The sequence below is a fragment of the Centroberyx affinis genome, unplaced genomic scaffold, assembly GCF_046629955.1.
Source record: "Centroberyx affinis isolate AG114_WGS23_722 - 3 ecotype Tasmania unplaced genomic scaffold, CSIRO-AGI_Caff_v1 ptg001738l_1, whole genome shotgun sequence".
In the NCBI taxonomy this organism is placed as follows: domain Eukaryota; kingdom Metazoa; phylum Chordata; class Actinopteri; order Beryciformes; family Berycidae; genus Centroberyx; species Centroberyx affinis.
In genome coordinates this window covers 911886-930192 of record NW_027280142.1, presented here as the reverse complement: position 1 = coordinate 930192, position 18307 = coordinate 911886, and the positions used below count along the sequence as shown (strand labels likewise).

General features: G+C 42.6%; 1 protein-coding gene across 1 annotated transcript; it reads right to left on the bottom strand.

The window, feature by feature from the left end:
• Positions 1-188: 188 nt before the first annotated feature.
• pusl1 (pseudouridine synthase like 1) lies at positions 189-18121 on the bottom strand. The gene is made up of 8 exons (XM_071528915.1): positions 17616-18121; positions 17450-17510; positions 14512-14699; positions 8684-8833; positions 6594-6764; positions 1259-1313; positions 804-966; positions 189-299 (listed from the first exon to the last, which is right to left on the bottom strand). Exons 1-8 carry the CDS (start codon positions 17669-17671, stop codon positions 235-237), a joined length of 909 nt encoding a protein of 302 aa, XP_071385016.1. The 5' UTR covers positions 17672-18121; the 3' UTR covers positions 189-234.
• Positions 18122-18307: the final 186 nt, after the last annotated feature.

Sequence of the window (18307 nt, the reverse complement as noted above, 5' to 3'; positions counted from 1 at the left end):
GATATTCCATGTATGCTGAGATAGAGCCATGAAAAAAACTATACGCAATGGGGCCAATAATGACTCCATGACACTGACTTTGAAAGGCTCAGGCACCGGCTCCCATGGGATGTTGCAGTCCTCACACTGCCTCACTTTGCGTCCGGGATAGAAAAAAATGCTACATATGAATATAAAAACTTTATTACATTCGGTGCATACAATAGCATGAAAGAACACAATGTTCATGTATGACTAGTCCTCTGGGTTTCCACTGGAGGGAAGCTGCCCCTCTGAGGTCTGCTGTGAAGGCTGCAGATCTGGGGAGGACAGAGGAAGATGGAGAAAACCATCATGTCACAACTACAGGCAGCTGACAATCACCACTTTATATGTGAATTTTCAAAGTAACACGAGGCAACTTAACCGTTTGAAAGTTCAAATAGTGGGTGCCTGAACTGGAAGGGGATCACAAAAACTGCAACAGTTTTTAATGTGTCAAGGGCAACAGTCTCAAAAATCATGACAACATATCCCAAACAGGGATAGATGGACACTTCAGGTGGTAGTTACTAAACACCACGAAACTGTAGCCTTAACAATAAATACTGAATTGAATCAACACCTCTCTGACAGTCAGCAGAAACCATACATTATGAGCTTCACAATTTATAGCATTTATGGTTGCCTTTTGGAACTTGGTACAACAATTTGATATCGGAGCTGGTGGGGTTTTTGATAAAAGGCTTGTAAAGTTGAACTGTTTGGAAACCCTTTCATCTGACTCCTCCCCTCAATAGGGAGCAACAGCTTGCCCCCCTCACCTGTGTCTCTGTAGTCCACCCTGGTGAGGAAGAGGCCGTGGGCCGGGGCAACCAGGCCCTGGGGATAAGCCAGAGAGTCCCGGGCCTCCACCAGCTCCTTCAGCTGCGGGACGGAGAGCTGCCCCTTGCCGACCGCCACCAGAGCCCCCGTCATCCTGCGCACCTGCAACACAGGGTCAGCAGCTGGGTGGAGCCACACAGCATCACCAGCTAATCAACAATTTTCAAAGAATATATACTCATTTCACTGAAGGTCGGACTGTGCAGTCGGGAAAAGGGTATTGGCCCAAAAGATAAAATAATGACATTTTTAACAGACCATTTTATGATGATGAATGATCAGTATTTCTCAGCCATCAGCAGCAGATGGCACTATGCACTCACCATGTATTGCAGCACCGTCACGTCTGTACATTGAACAGAGAGACACCAGAAATATTACTGTGATAACTAACCTGCTTATAGAGAAAAGACCTGCTTTTAAAGGTCAGCTCCCACAACTGGATCTCTCTGGAAAAAAAGACAAAACCTGTGTTAAACAAAAAATGTGCCACTCTCATGCCCATAACCTAAATTCCTGGATTAGATGACATTTACACAAATGATTAACATACACAACATATATAACAAAATATATATGGCTGCCCCCACTACAAATGAACAGATGTAAGTAACTAAGTAAGTAGGCTAAGTAAAACTTTATGTATATAGCACCTTTCTAAACTGTGGTTACAAAGTGTTTCACAATATACTAGAATAGCGGATACTAGAAAAATTACAGTAACACATAAAACAGTAAAATAGTAAAACTGTAGAAATACAGTAAAAAAAACGGTAAAATAGAAAAACGGAGAACAGAATACAATAAATAAAACATCAAACACGATCAAAGATCGTAAAAATTAGTCTTAAGTAGTTGTTTAAATCTGATATCAAGGCGAAGGCTGTTCGAAAGGGCAGCAATAGCAAAAGCACAATCATCCTTTAGCTTTAGTCTTGTTCATTCAGGACCAAGAGCGCCTGACTTGAGGGCCTCAGGGACCTGAGAGTATCATTTAGGCACAATAATTCAGAAATATACAATGTTTGTTTCTTTGTATTGCCCCTCACATTTAAGCAATAAATGCACAGTGGTCTGCGAGCATATTCAAAACCCTTCTCACGAATCACAGTAATAACATCAAGTCCTGAAGGCATGACAGACTATTTGGCATCACTGACTGAATGTGCCATACCAAAGAAAGGTTAAATACTGCCAAAGGGGCTGAAGTGTCACTTGAAAAGCAAAACACTATCTGGAACGGTTGTCAGATGTAATATAGGATCTCTCAGTCACACATGGACAGCCATAGCAGAGTCAAAACGACACCAATTTTCTTCTTTTTATTCCACACTTGCCACACTTCTTAGCTCTTATGCTCATTTTAATAATAGTACATTTTATGTCACATTTATATGTCAGACATTTGTTCAAAACAGAGCAATAAAAAAGGCAATTGCAATAAAATGAATACTGGAAAAATCAAATCAGTCAGGAGGGTCCTGCCTGAGGATCCCAGTCTGCACCGCAACTCTCAAAGGGTTAAAACATCTGAGCTGCAGCTATAGGAGGCAGACCTAGCCAAGCCCTGAAAGTCATCAGTCATTCATTTTGACAAAAAAAATAAATGTCTCTCATGTCTATTATGTGTTAAGACCTGTCTCTTCCTTATCTCTCTTTTGTTGATATTTGAATACTTTGCTCCACTGCGAGGACAAAGGCTCCTACCAGTCCAGAGTTGGAGGCGGATGTGACATTCATGCTCATGCCAGACATCTGATAGAGCCCAGAAGCTTTCCTCATGCACAGATTTGTTTAAATGTCACATGCTGAATGCACCACCGCAGCTTAGGCCCAATAGGATTATATGTAATGCCATAGAAAATATGAATGCAGTTTTTTTATGGTGCAATTTGACATTAAGTTTCACTCTCTTTCCTAGTGTATGTTGTTCCACCAACTGAATCACAGCAGCCCTGTTTCCTAAAACTGATTGGCCGACCGCCTTTAGGTTTTGGGGAGAGAAGAGTGAACCGAGCAAAACGGAACATGGTGAGAATTGGGTCAAATGCAAATTTGACTCAGCGCTTGCTGTCTGATTACATTTTATATGTGAGGAGTGCAGGGACTTTTTTTATACACCATTGCTGCTGGGTAATGGACTCTGGGTGAGGGATAATATGTTTGGATTCGGGTGGAGAAAGCATGTGTTTCATGTTGCATCAATCACATCTGTGTGCATCTGTGTGTGTGTCTCGTCTGTACAACTGCTCAAATAGACAACACACACAGCCAGGTGTTAACAGATAAAAATAACTTCTATTGTGACATATTGTCTTTAAGGTACATCTGCATTTTGGTTTCTCCTGCTCTGTCTCCATGTGATTCCTGTCTGATAGAGAGAGAGACTGATGGGTGGATGTCTGCTCTGTGTGGAGCCTAAACAAGACTACAAAACCTAGTATATGGCTGGACTGTGTATGGATGTGCCACGTGCCACGGCCGAAACAATGGTGTAACTAACTCTGCTGTAGACTGCTAATACAGAATAACAGTCCATACATCCATACTGATCTCCGTTCCAGCGCGTCCCGTCTCCTCTCTCCGCCGCTGTCGTCCCCACCGCGCCCACGGCCCGCATTGATCCTCCCGATCCAAGCGCCAGTCGCTGTGGTACCCATCGGTGCCAAAAACGCATCAGCATCAGGACCCCCGCCAAAATCTCGGCCGGATCACCGGGAACAAATCAGCGCCCAGCTATCGGCACTGGCCGGAACTGTGGCCCCAGGAAACTGCGGGAAGGTCGGCAGTAAGCCTCAGCGTGATGAAACCTTCATGCTTGTTTGTGTCTCTCTCTCCCCCGACAGAACAGAGGGGCTTCAGGTGGACTGAGCTCGCGCATATGCATTGAAATAAACGGTGATACAATATAATTGTATAGATTCTACTTTAGCTTCAGCTTACATGCATGACATTGGTCAGCCTGCTTACTGTGTGGGAGAAATGGGCTCCCGATCTCAACGGAGAAACAAGATGGCGGAGAAAACGAAACTTAAATTTCTGGCTCTGTGATCCTATGATGTGCCACGTGCCACGGCCGACCAATGGTGTAACTTCATCACTCAGTCAGTCAGTCAATCAGTCAGTCAGTGCGTTTCATTAGTCGTTTCAACTGGCACTCGTTGACTTCCCCGTCGCCATCTTAAGTGCCATTCCATTACTCTTATAACTGAAGTGAACTTCCTGAGATCGACCCTTCAAGGGCCGAGGGAGCGAGTCAACAAAGATGTAGACTTCACAAGCGCATATTTCCCAGGATGCATTGTGATCGTCCGTCAATTCCGGTGCACGAACAGGTGATAAATATAAATGCAAGTAAACAAACAATATTTAGAGGATTTAGACATATTTATGAAATGAACTCATCTGCAATATTTCATTACTCATTGTTCTGTGTAATTTTTATTATTTATTCTTATTAATTATTAGGCCTGCTTAAGGGCAAGTGCGTTCCGTTTCAAATATTCTGCTCCCCCTCGGACCCTGCCCCCCTGCTCTGCAAGTGGCCACTCGCGTTATGTATGGTGCTACGTATTACCAAGTGCCGAGGGGAAGTGAAGGAGGGCTTGTTAAATGACTAATGAAATGCAGCTAGTGAGTGACAGACATTCGCGTTTATAGGGCTGGCCCCGCTGTTGCTGTCCAGCCAAAAAAACACCATCACTTCCACACCTGCACATCTGGAACCGCTTTGAGTGGTTAATTGTGCCCCTTAGATGGATTGACAAGCTTACACTTGAGGGGTTCACGTCATATCGGATGAGGCGAAAGCACAGGATGATATTTTGTTGCTGCAACTTGGAAGCATTCATGTGTTTAACTCGATGGAACAGCCACTTCCAAAATAATTTTTACATTTAAAATCAGTCATAAATCAACTGCAACAGATATTGCTTGCTTTGCATCAGTACAGTTAATTGTATTAGTATGAATATAACTATAACAATTTTGATTTTTGTTACTTTGGACTGCTGACATCGGAGGATTTGCTGCCATGTTTGCCATCTGTGACACACTCAGCAATTCATGATGCCAAGTGGGAGATACTGCAAAAAAATCCCACATATCCTACTTCTGCCTATACCTATGCCCAACCTATACCCAACACAAAGCACTGGGATGGAGCGCTGTTCACTTATGTATGACCTGCTATGCAATGAACCAAATAAGAGCCATGAGATCAGACATTTCTGGGGAAAAAAAAAACATCCTCTCTTCGTCCTTGTCAATTCAAGAGTAGAAAACTCAATTTGGCCTCACACACCACAGCGGCCTGTTTTTGGGATCAAAAATGTAGTTCAACCTCTGCCTCTTCAATAATTCAACACTCAGTTTCCCCTCGTTTTATCACTGTTACTTAGAATAGTGACCCTCATAAAAAAATAAACACTCAGCTCGACTGCAGGCTTTCTATAGGACCAAAACCTGACTGAGACTAAAGTTAGCCTACATTGGACCATTGATGGGAATTTTTTAAAGAATGAGAGAGGAAAAGGTTTTTGGTCTAGTGAGAATGCAACCAGAGGTTTTGGGATGAACAGTGTCAAAATGGGCCATCGTCATTTTAGCACATATCAGATTAGTCAGAAAACGTGTGTAAAATATGTGCAGATTTGTAACGCCTGATGTTCATGGCTTGTTCATACGCCATGTGTGTTGGGGTTAAGGGACTGTGTGACATTTACTCTGAGAACTGCTAACACTCCACCCATGTCCATATTGTGCACCATATTTTCAGGGTAAATAATTAATGCCCATGAAAGTGGTATTTGGCATGCAGAGCGACCCCCATGGACATGTAATCTTCCAAAGCTCACATGCCCCGCTCTCTCCCAGCCCCCCTCACCCATCTCTGCTGTGGATTATGCTGGGTCCTCATTGTCTAAGATACATACAGGCACGGTACACACACACACATACATAACCAACAAACAAAAACAAATACATTTCTACCTTTATGATCCTACATGCGTCAGAAGTGGACATCCTATTTCTGGCACAAGCACTTTGATCAAGTGGAAAAGCCTTTTACTCGTCCCAGAGCATGAATCACTTGCCCATAAATAGTAAGCAGTGCTTCTTATAATGTAACCTATGTTACATTAATAAAAACAAATGCTTTTAAGTTATGTATTAGATATGATTTCAGCGAAAGTAGGATGGGGTATTCTGATCTGGATTCAGTTCTCAGAGAAACTCATTTGGTCAGGACTCTCCTCGCTATCATTTGGACACGATTCATTGTGAGTCCAAATCACAATCTGATGTCTGGTGTGATTTTACCTAAATATCACATCAGACATACCAGGCAGTCCATCGAGTCAAACTGAAACTTGGCAGGAGAGCGGGTAATGAGATTTTCTAGGCTGCACATGCGGGTCGGTGGAGTGAAGTGATTGTAAATGATTCAAAACTTTGGCCAACTTGTTGTGCATCAGTGGATGAAAGATTGAGAAACACATCACATCTATCTACCCAGAAGTGTAAAAGCATATGCATATCGTTTTTTTAGACATCTTTCAGTGACAACTCATATCCATAAAATCTTTTAATGAATTTCTATAGAGTGTGCACTGCAGCGTCAACATGTCATGCCACAGGGTTGAAAATTTATGAGCCTAACACATTGTTTTTGAACTTTGGTGTATCTGTAGATGACTGTGATGAGTCTATTAGAATATAGAGTCTACCTGTGGAAGTGTGTGTGTGCGAAGGCGCTTCCTGGCTCTATGCAGGCCACATCCAGGGTCTTGACAGGGTTTTTAAAAGGCATGTCGGAGCTGAATGCCCTGAAGCTGCTGAAGTCATGAGTCCCAACCAGCAGGCCGGCAGCCTGACGCATGGCTCCCACATCCAGCTCCCTGACACAACACACCAAGAAGAAGAAGAGAGGCTTTCAAATAGCAGCAGGGACAAGTTGGACCTGGATGCTGATCAGGGGTTCATGGCAGTTTTCTCACCGATGTTTTGGGTTAGGATTGTCGATGGAGCACCTGATATCTAGTCAGCGCTGATGGGAAACCTCACCACCGAGTATTGTGGGCATATAGCTGAGCAAAAAAATGGAAAAATTGCTCTATTTTCCATAATCAATGATCACAAATACCAAGCATTTCCTTTGGGTGTAAAGGATAAGCAGGAGGTAAGCAGCTGAGGTTAATGGGCTTCTTACAGTATATAAACTTTTGGAGGCTCCTTGCGATACTGCAACCTGGCTTGAAAGTGACCTGTCAGGACACAAAGGTCAAGAAGTTGGGATGTACAGTATATGTAAGTAACACAGGTATCCAGGCCTCCATGTTCCTGCCTTCAAAGCCAAGCAATTTATTAGCTGACTTATATAATGTAAAGTTCTACGTGTGGCTTTGCTGGGTCTAATCTTTTGAAGGACGGTGCCACGTGAGAGAGTGAAGCGTGCCAACATTTGAGGGAGAAAGAGAGGGCCTGGCGTTCCAGTTCTCCACGGTACCACGCTACTGTCACTGCTTAAATATGATGTGGCAGAGAGGGAGAGAGAGAGAGAGAGAGTGAGTGTGCAGGGACATGGATGAGTGTTCTGAGCGTTGCACTAATTAAAGTCTTGAACATGAGAGTTAGTTATGAACGAGGATGAGGGACGGCACTGCAAAAAATGCCCATCTTAACAGCTCATTTGATCTAAAAATCATTTATTTCTGAAAATATGTGAAAAAACCCCAAAAAAAACATCTACAAATGGGAAAAAATTATTTTACCTCACGCCAATGCAGTTGCTCTTGTTTAAAGCATTTCAAGAATTGTGTTGCAAGATAATGTCATTGGATTTAAAAACATCCTGGGAAAAAACAAAACGCATTGGAAACAAGGGAAATAATCTCACCCCAGTGGCAGATGTTTTCCTACTTGTTTTCAGAAAAAAAAAGACTTTAAGACTCAACACAACATTAAATGAACTGCGAAGATTAGCATTTTTTGCAGTGGGGAGAGATGGAGAGAAAAGAGTCGTGATGACGAGGGAGAGGCAGATCAAAGAGAGAATGGAACGAGGCTGCTGAGGGAGAGACGCTGAGGGCTGGAAGGAAGATGGAAGGAAGGAAGATGGATGGTGAAACGGAGAGAGGGAGAGCAAAGCAAAAAAGAGGCAAGAGGCAGAGAGGAAAGATGGAAAGAAGCAGAAATGGAGAGAGCAAGAGAAAAAGAGAGTGGAGAGAGGGACAGAGTGGATGGAGAGAGGGAGAGAGAGACGGAGAGAGAGAGGCAGAAAAAAAAGAGTCAGGGAAATGTGCGTGGGTGTTGTTCTGCATCTGTATAAGCCCGCAGCTTATCTTGCCCTACTTTTCCCCAAAAAGTGAAGAGAGGAGAGAAGAGCACACAAATGCTCATGTATCGTTCTCTGAAATGTGCTTTTTCACGCTCCCTCCTTCCAATCACGGCCAAAAGAACAAGAACAGCTCTCTCTCTCTCTCGTTTGTTTTGGGATGTCTGCTCAGATAAACCACTTTGTTTGACTGGCCCTAATTTGCAGCTCTCGCATGGCACGTGTGGATTATTCATGTGTTTAATATGCCATTGTGTCAGCGAGGCTTGGCATGAGCTTATTGTGTGTGTGTGTGTGTGGGGACATACTTGTTAGTTTCGTCTGAGCTTGATTTTTATTGTAGAAAGGAATTCAGCGCGCGCGCACACACACACACACACATACAGAGTTTTGTTAAGCAGACAGCAGTGCTGGAGGAGGGATGGATGAAAGGAGAGATGTGTGGATGCAGGGAGGGGCGGTGCGTAAGCTGGGACAACTCACGTGTTGCGGAGGCTCCAGCATAGACCGCAGTCTGTGAGGGGGAGCAGGTGGTGGTGGGACACTCCCAGGGCTATCCGGTAGACGTAGGTCCGAGACTGGGCGCGAAAACGGGCATGGAAGTCACCGGGCACCCGGTAGGCACGGGTGATCCTGGCAGTGTGTGGAAATGAAACAGTTGTTGGAATCAAGAAAAGTAATACTACATTAATCAAGGTTTAAAGTCAATCAAATGATAATACATACTTATAGCCAGCTCTAGGTTTGAAAGTCTGTAGTCATTTAAAAAGCAAAGACATTCATATAAAAGAAAAATGAATGAATGAAACCAAAAGCAAAGAGTCTGTTGAATGTTTTGAAGTCCGTTGAATGTTTGAACGAACAAAAAAAAAACAAAAAAAAAACAAAAAAAAACACAGACATCCTTCTGCATGTTTTTTTTTTTTTTAATCCTGCTTCTTTTTTCCTCAGTCTGAGTCACGCTGTTAATGCCCTCATTTATTTAGTGCCAACAAGTAACTGCCAGGAAGAAAACCAGTGCAAAAGTCACTGTCCAAAATGCCAACGTGGCAGCTTTTCTCACAAAGGCACACCCATTGTCAAAAGGCTAAAAGGCCTTTGAATGTCGCTGCCAAGAGCCCCGAGGAGCCGAGGGCTTACGCTAACACGGTTAGCATCACAACAGAATCAAAGGCCGGCACGCGTTTGATGTGAGTCCAGCAGGGGCAGGGCTGACTTCCTCTAGATCTGCATATGCACAGGCAGCATACACATATAATGGGTTTAATTTATTCAAACAGGATAATGATAATTTCCCTTGAAGATTAAAATTAAAAACAGTGTGGATCAATCCATGGTACATCCTGGCTCTGTGTGAGGTCTTACAGTAGAGACACAAGAGCGTCAGAAGCAATTTTTTTTTCCTTTTGATGTGATCCATTTTGTGCTAAATTCTTGTTGCTGAAATCATGAACAAAGCAATTTTAATAAGCAATAACACATCAAAGATTTACACGGCACCTTAACAAGAGGGGTTTGAATATTTTGTCTGTGCTGTTAAGTTAGTCAAAACTATTTTCTGCTTCCAAGCTCTTGTGATGTTGTTGAATCGGAAACCAAACAACTCCCACTCCAGTATGGAGCCAATTGTCCCCATGGTGGCACTACAGCAATTACTATAATCTAAAAACTGCAATAAATTAGTGGCACATCCTATAGAGCTCTACTATTCCCAATATATATGTAAATATGTGAGGAATCTTATAGTCAATTATGACGTCAACCACTGTTATATCAAAAACTGTAAAACTAATTACAGCCAACTCCTTCACATTCAAATTACACCAAACTTGCTATAGTTTCTTAAAATCTCAAAAACTGAGCCCACAGTGCATGAAAACTTCTGACTGGAAAAGATACTGTTCACTGTACGTTCTTGCTTAATAAATGCTAAATATCCATGAGAATAAATTACAAAGTTGCCCCAGGTGGCTGCATTCAACTTTTGACAACATTCACTCTTAGTCACGGTGTGAAACAACCACTAGTCCACCCACTTCTCAGCTGGTGTAATGAATTTGTGACTTGCCATTGGTACCAGAGGTTGTGAGATTGAATCCAGGGAGGAGCTGAAGAAACATGACACCAACGCTAGCTGTGATTTGGCCAAAGATGTTACTTCTGATCTTTCTAATTATTTTTTTATTCCAATATCTTTCATATTCTTCTTCATACTTTTTTCTTGTAACTCTTCTTTTGCTTCTGACAGTATATCAGGCCGGCCTCGTTCATTGCAAATAACAATTTTTTTTTTAAGGAAGGACATGCTGCTACCCCTAGTTCAATATTTAATAGACTTTACAATGAAGCGAGATATAAAATAAATGATAGAGAAATGTGGCGGCAGAAGTTGGAATTCAAACCCATGGAATCACAGTATATGTGTCAACTTCCAGGTTCCCACCAACAGAGTAGAAAGAAAGATAGATAGGTGGGGGTGAGAGAGAGGAGGTGGTGTTGTTGCCTATTATACATAACTGAGCAGCATCACAAAACTCATGTCTAAAAGGCTGGTTGCAGGACCGTTGTTTGCACCTTTCGGCAGATGATAATACAAGTACAACTCCACACAGTCCCTCTTCAGTAAGGAAGCAATGGTGCAGGAATAATGCAGTGACAAGTGGGAAATCTTTAATGCTTACAGCTGTAAACTGAAAGAACAAAGACCTTCAGCCAGCTGTGACACTGTGATTGTGTTTACTTTAGTGGATGTGGCTGTACAGAGGACACTAGCACCCTATAGTGTTTCTGTGCCTTTATCTGCACATGGCTGTGCAAAGTGGCTGAGTTTGTACACATGGAGCATGCAGTCATTCATGCATGCATCTGTCGTGTGCTGTTCCATGTATGAAAGTATGAGTTTATGTGTGTGTGTGTGTGTGTGTGTGTGTGTGTGTGTGTGTGTGTGTGTGTGAGTGAGTGAGTGAGTGAGTGAGTGAGTGAGTGAGTGAGAAAGAAAGAAAGAAAGAACGAAAGAAAGAGTGAGGGCGGGACAGAGTGTATGCATATATGTGTATGTGCCTGTGTATACTAGTACCAGTACAATGCTGATCAAATAGGCATGTATGTGTCCTTTTCTGTATACAGCAGTGCAGGTCTATCTGTGTGTGTGTGTGTGCCTGTGTGCACAGTTTGGGAAACTAGGTTACGTTTCCTTGGGAGGAGATTGGGTGTGACACGTGGCAGAGGAAACCCTTGCGTCTGCCTTCAGCGCCTGCCCCAATATGAAGTGACAGACTTCGCCTGCCCCCCAAACCACACACACACACACACACAAGTGCACACACACATAAAATTTTCAGAAGCAGTACACAAAGCATGGCCTCACACATTTGGGGAACTAGGGCATTGTTTGGGGTGGCACCATTTTGCTATTCAGCAGTTTACCCTTATGGGAAAAGTACAGTTCATTTTAGGCTAATTAAGGCCCATTTAGATGAGGGAAAAGCTTTTCACAGCTGGCACAGAAAAGAACTGAGAAGTGGTTCAAAAAGTATTATCCACACACTGGATTAGAGCTCCTTTCTTAATACTTTATTTAATGCAACGTTTTTCGACCATAAGGTCTTCATCAGGCAAACACCTATGTGAGGAACTAAGGGGTGCATACAGACGCCCCACCGGTGACATCACAAGTGTCACAGGTAATCACATACATGGTGACGCACAAACTGTTACAGACAGTAACAGGATTACATTCTCAAGGCTATAGTAATATTCACGGTATCAAACATGACTCACCGCACCTTTGCTTTGTTTGTCCTTGTTGTGGGTGTGTAGGTACAAACATCCCATAGGCTTAAGAATGCGTAGGACCCACACTCCAACAAATCTAAATTCCTCACAAGATGATATTGTTCTTGACATATTTATTGTATAAAGTGCAGAATATGATCTTTTTTAACAAACAAGTGCAGGTCCTACTCATTCTCAAGGTTATAGTAACACCTACACTAAATACATGGAGTATAAAAGGCAGATTAAGGCAGTGAGTTGTCATGAGTCTGTTATCCAGCACCTGGCCTAAATACAGGCTGGATGCGCACACATCTACTACCCTTTCACAGAAGAGAACTGAACCCTAGCTACTACTATCTGGGTTTGAATCTTGCTCCGGCGCTCGATCTCAAGAGGCAGCAGACCAAAGCTAGGAGCCAGAAGCCAGATTCTGATTGTTGCTGCTGCAAAAAAATCTTTTTGGCTAGATCCTGCTTCCGAGAGAGAGATGTGAAAAGATGGTTTGTGGTAGCAGATGTGACACACTGACAGAAAAAAAGAGGGGTATGGGGTGTTAAATAATCATGACAGATCAAGAAACAAGCAGCACTAGGGAGGCCGTAAAACTCCTGTCCTATCTGAATATAGGGTGTGTGTGTGTGTGTTTGTGTGTATGTGTGTGTGTTAATCAGTGGGAGACGGGGAATCTATAGTAGGTGCTGGTGGTTGAATTTTCCTCTACGGTGTAAAGCAGTTCAGAGGCCAGGAACAATAGTCATTAATAATGCTGCTTTATGAAGCATCTTCATATGTGTTGAGGTATAAAGGCTCCTCAACACAAAAAGTAGGTTTGTATGTTTCTCAGTATATGTGTGTGTGTGTGTGTGTGTGTGTGTGTGTGTGTGTGTGTGTGTGTGTGTGTGTGTGTGTGTGTGTGTGTGTGTGTGTGTGTGTGTGTGTGTGTGTGTGTATTAATAGGGATTCCACTACTATCCTAATCCTCTCTAACCTTCTCTCCGCAGGTTTATGGATTAGCGCACGGATGCTCGGGAGCTTCCCTTCCCTTCCTCCTCTCCGCCTCTCTCCCCGCTGGCTTGTTCTGCTTCACACTCAGTGAAGTCCTCCAACTTCATGTGTCAATATCCATCTGTTTGGCTCTCTGACTCTTGTCTTTGCTTCTTGCCTTCTCTCCTCCTCTCTCTCTCTCAGACACAAAGGCTGCTGACTAAATATCCCAGCAGTTGGAAAGAAAGCGATTATAAGAAAGTGATTATGACTTTGATGTGAGAGCGAATGGATGAGAGAAGAGAGGTGAAGACAGGAACAATGAGATTGAGAAATAGAAGACAAGATGCTGTGAACCAGAATTTGAGTTAAATTTATCCCTTTAGGTCTGCAGGTTTCACAGAGTGAATGGATGCTGCAACACATAGTGTGGGAATGTTTACAGACACACACATACATCCATATTCTGATTTTCTGACAGTGATGCGGTGTTCACTTCAGACCGTTCCTTTATTCCTGTCCCTATCTCTTTTTATCATTTGACAAATTTTCTTTTATGCATAAAGCCCATGTACGCCTCAAAATGATATCTTTTCTATTTGGGGACACATTCAATGCCAAAATGATCAAGGGCCCGTTTTGTTGTTTGGTGGTGTATTTTTCTTATTCCTGCAGGTAAGTGGCCAAACATAGACAATGTGACGTCACGGTGATATATTTGCAATGCAGCTACAGTGTAATTTAATAACAACTATCTAAAACATCAACAGTAAACATCAGATTTTGGTGTCAGTCCCTCAGACTCAAAGAACTAGGGCTTCTTTCTAGAGCCGCCATTTTGGACTGACGTTTAACAATCATACAGGGAGAAAGCCATCATAGAAGAGGCACAGAAACCACCAACAGTAGCCTCAATAGACCATAATTCATTGCAGCCGCAAGACATGTTGTGTTTTGCGTAGGGCAGGAGTCTCACTTTTTCTAAACTCATAGACTCTTCTTCTTACTATACTATCTTTATTGCTCTCTTCACCTACAGCGTAATTAAACATGTCAACACTTGTTTTCTGGGGGTTGTTGAATGGCATTCTGGGAAATGTAGGAAATCACCAAATTAAATAGAAGAGGAAGGTTGAGGAAAGGTGGGTACACCAAAAAGAAAATTACAACAGTTCATCACAAAATAACTCTTCAAACGCATTGTACAGTGTAAGAGTATCTGAGGGTGGACTTTTCCTGTAAATGCTCAACAAGTGAACATATGGCATTTAACAACCCTTTATGCCAACTGTGGGAGTTGAAAGGGAGTGGATATTAAGCTCAGCCATATGCACAGAGATAACTGTTGTTTGTGATGTATTACAGGAAGCATGCCTTCAGGTTTTAGTGGTGTATCTATGCAGAGATTTAAACACAAAGCCCCAGGGCTCCTCAGGTACCAGTCCCTCGGGATTTAGACATTGCAGTAGTTGTGATTTAGATTTTTTTTTTTATTATACAGCTCAGGTTTTTTTATCATTCCACTCCCATCTGAGGAGAAGCTGACTCACCGGATTTGCTCTGTCTTCAGGTGGAAATTGAGGGCCTGAACAAGGATGTCCTCAGTGAATGGCAGCTTGTCGTTCCTGTGCTGGAGGTCGAAGTGGGCGGAGTTAGAGAGGGCATGGACGCCGCTGTCTGTTCTGCTGGAGATAGACAGAGAGACCGGGTTGAGCGGCCTCAAACACCTGATCGCATCCTGCAGAGAGACAGAGAGAAAGACAGAAAAACAGAGAGAGAGAGATAAAAAGTCATGGTTAATTATTATATTATAAAATATAAAAGGTGCTGTTACTTCAACAATCTATTTAGTTTTTGAAAGGAACTGTTAAAACAACTCATAGCTTTCCACAATTAGCGTGACAGTGATAAGCTACATTAAAGCAAAGAAAATTAAGACATCAAAAAAAAATAAACAATCAGCTTGAGCAGTTTGCTGTGATGAGAATTTATCTTTGCTGTGTTGTCATCAGAGCTGCTCTCCCATCTGTTGACACCACAAACTATGAAGTCAATCCACCATGTGGGATCAGTGTAGGCAGGGAAAATATTTAGTCTTGGGTTTAAAGATGCAAAGCACTGATAACCTCAAAACTCATTTTACGGGGAGTCATACTCTTCATGACATCCAATATTCAGTACAACACTCCACCAGAGTATATAAGAATCACACATAGCAGGCTTGGGTTTTTCTTTCTTTGTGTGTGTGTGTGTGTGTGTGTGTGTGTGTGGTGTCCATGACAGGCTAATGCATCTACACATGCTAAGACTGATGGTCGCCAAATATGGCTCAAGACACTATATAATGGAACAAAGATGACTCTAATCATGCTACAAAAACACACACATCTACACATCTACACTTTGATGTTCATTTGCCTGACTTATCTTCCCTGCTTTTACAAGCCTCAGTCACAACCATTGTGCTAAACAAGCCATCATTTTACAGCAACAGCTACAAGCAGACTGATGAGTTGAATATCTTCTGTGATCTCTGGGATAAATGCTCCTATTATTTACGTTTGTCAGTTGGTCCAACAGGCTCTACTGAATCAAGCAAATCTATCAAATATTCGGTTTGACCAAACAAGATCACTCAGTGTGGTTCAATGGCCTGCTGTGTACTGCATGTGAAGTAGGTCAATTTCCAATTTTTTCTTTCTTAAAAGAATCTGCAAGGAAATGATAACAGTCAAAGGGCCCACAAACATCAAACACAGTCATCTTGAATTACAATTCTGCCCAAAACACTTCGATCTAGATTCATCAAAAGTCTCTCAGAATAGGAAAGCTAAAGGATGATCTAGGTCCAGGTGTTTGTTACCAGCTCTTCCCTTTCGTTCAAGGCAGCCAGAGGACTTCAACATCCTGCATGCAACATCTACTTTAAAGGATTGTGAAGTTATCTTGATGGAAAAACACATGATGACAGACATGATGGTTTGCACATATGCAGGATGTGATGATCTGGCTTGAGTTTTCCCTAGTGCCAGGATTATCTTTGATCCATTACTAACAAGTTAAGACATCACCCGATTACTTCTTAATACATTTTGGAAATACCCTGTTATCACTGACGTAAAACTTTAAAATCATTTCCCATGTTCCCCCATTTATAAAAGACAAAGGTCACAGAGAAAACATATTTCAGTTGTGATCGGATTGGAGAGAAAACCAATGGATTGAAAAGATGTTGAGAGTGTCAACAGCTGTGATGAGCGTCTCCAATTTTTGTTTACGTTCCACAAAGTGAAGTGTGCACATTTGTTACGTATTTCAAACTAATGAACAGCAGCGATCTTTGCTCTAAAATGCTTCTGGGGATGCCAGACCCTGAAAGAGAGAACTGAGAAGTGATTCTGGCCTAGGTCAGCGTTATATTAGCAGACGCTTTTGTTTCAGACCCCTTTTAGCCTCTATTCACGGTCTAGATGTGTATCTGTGGGTTTAAGTAAAGGACTTTGCTGTGGGGCAGCTAGCCATCTGCAGGGTGAGGAATGCAGAGGATGCAAAGTTAAGATGAATCTGTTTCCTGCTGAAGTCCTGGAGCCCAGCTGCACTCTGGAGGAGCTGAATCACAGCGGAGCATGTTTGGGTCACATTATACAATTCATGTAGCATTGGACATGGAAGCTATTAAGCAACATCTGTGTCTGCATGCATTTATGAATCAAAGTGGGAGTGAGTGCACTGCTGTGTACGAGCATCTCTCTCTCTCTCTAATCCACATGACAAACAGGATTCATCTTTAAACCAGACCACTGAAACCTCTGCTTGCAGCAGTCTGGAACAACTTTAGAACAAAGGTCAAATGTCATTGAAAAAGTTTATACATCCTGCTGTGTGTCTGCTATCTGTGACTGTAAGGGTCATGACCGGGGTCGGGGGGTAATGGATTAGACACAGATTAGAGCAGCATTCCTCAAACTGTGGGCCGGAGACTACTGCCAAGTGGTCCTTGGTCTAGTTAGGTGGCACAGATACAGGCAGTAGGTGTTTTGTTCACTTATCCCCCTCTCCCCTTCCTCCACTACCCAGAAAACAGCAATCAGCATGCAGATGATTGAAAACTGTGAGCAAAGCCCTCCTGCTCCAGAGTTTACCCAAGTATACCCAAGCCTCAAAATTTACAATGAAAGGAAAATAGCAATAACCTGGGGATTACTTTTGATGAATTCAAACAAAATGTCAATTCATAAAACTAACCGACAGCTGCTTTAAGAGGGATGCCATCTTGCTTCAACCCCCTAAAATCACCCTATTTACATATTTTCTAATATTTGCCAGTTTTAGCTTTAATGTCAGTAAGTAACTTTTAATATAAGTAACACTGATTTCTGGTCTGCAGGACAAAAGCGCTTGCTGTTCCCCAAAACCAAAAGAAAGAAAGACAGGAATAAAAACCTGTATTGGAGGGTATATGGTTTTAGACTTAAAGTGTGCACTCACCTCCAAGTGGTTCTGGACCCCCAGCTTCACCAGCTGGTGTGGAGGCACCTTGACTGCACCACTGCAGGGGGAGATGGATTTAAAATAAGATAGATAGATAGATAATCTGTACATAGGATTTGCCTATATTTTAAAACGTAACCAGCCATACACACGTATATCCTACCTGTATTTTGTTCCAATGTATTGGAAAAAGATGAGATAACGTGAACAGTTGTGCATTGTCTCTCAGAATTTCTAACACACTTCTTGATGGCATTTAAAGGAGCGTAACGTTACGGCTAAAAGCTCCTTGTTATGGGTCTAAATCTGACACACAACATCGTGTCTATGTTTTCTGTTTTATTCATTCAGGTGAAGTTTGATAACCACACTGACTGACTGAACCACCTCTGTTGGAGCTTCGCATTCACGTGCTCGGACTACAGATGCGACGGACGGAACAGAGGACAAGCGGTGGACTACAGCAAAGACAACACATCAGATAGAGGGTCCACGAGACGTATCTTCGCCTGTAGCTCCATTTGTAGTCCGGAAGTAAAGCACCGAGGACGTCACTGATAGTTTTCTTCTTTCTTTATCTAACCCTCGTACAGGTATATTTTGCTCTGAAGACTGACTTGGCAGAAGAACCGACCACAGCCCGTGTCGAGCTAACCAGCCCCAAGTGTCAAAGACACTCATAATATCCAGTAGACCACGCAAACGTGGGACATCACGCCTCTAGCCATCTTGGACCACGGCTTTTTGACAATAAGCTGCCTGCACATAATTAGACTCCTCTTGCTCCTACGACGAGTGTGCTAGCTGCAAATGAACTAGAAATGATAAACCCTTTAATGCAAGCTACGACAATTT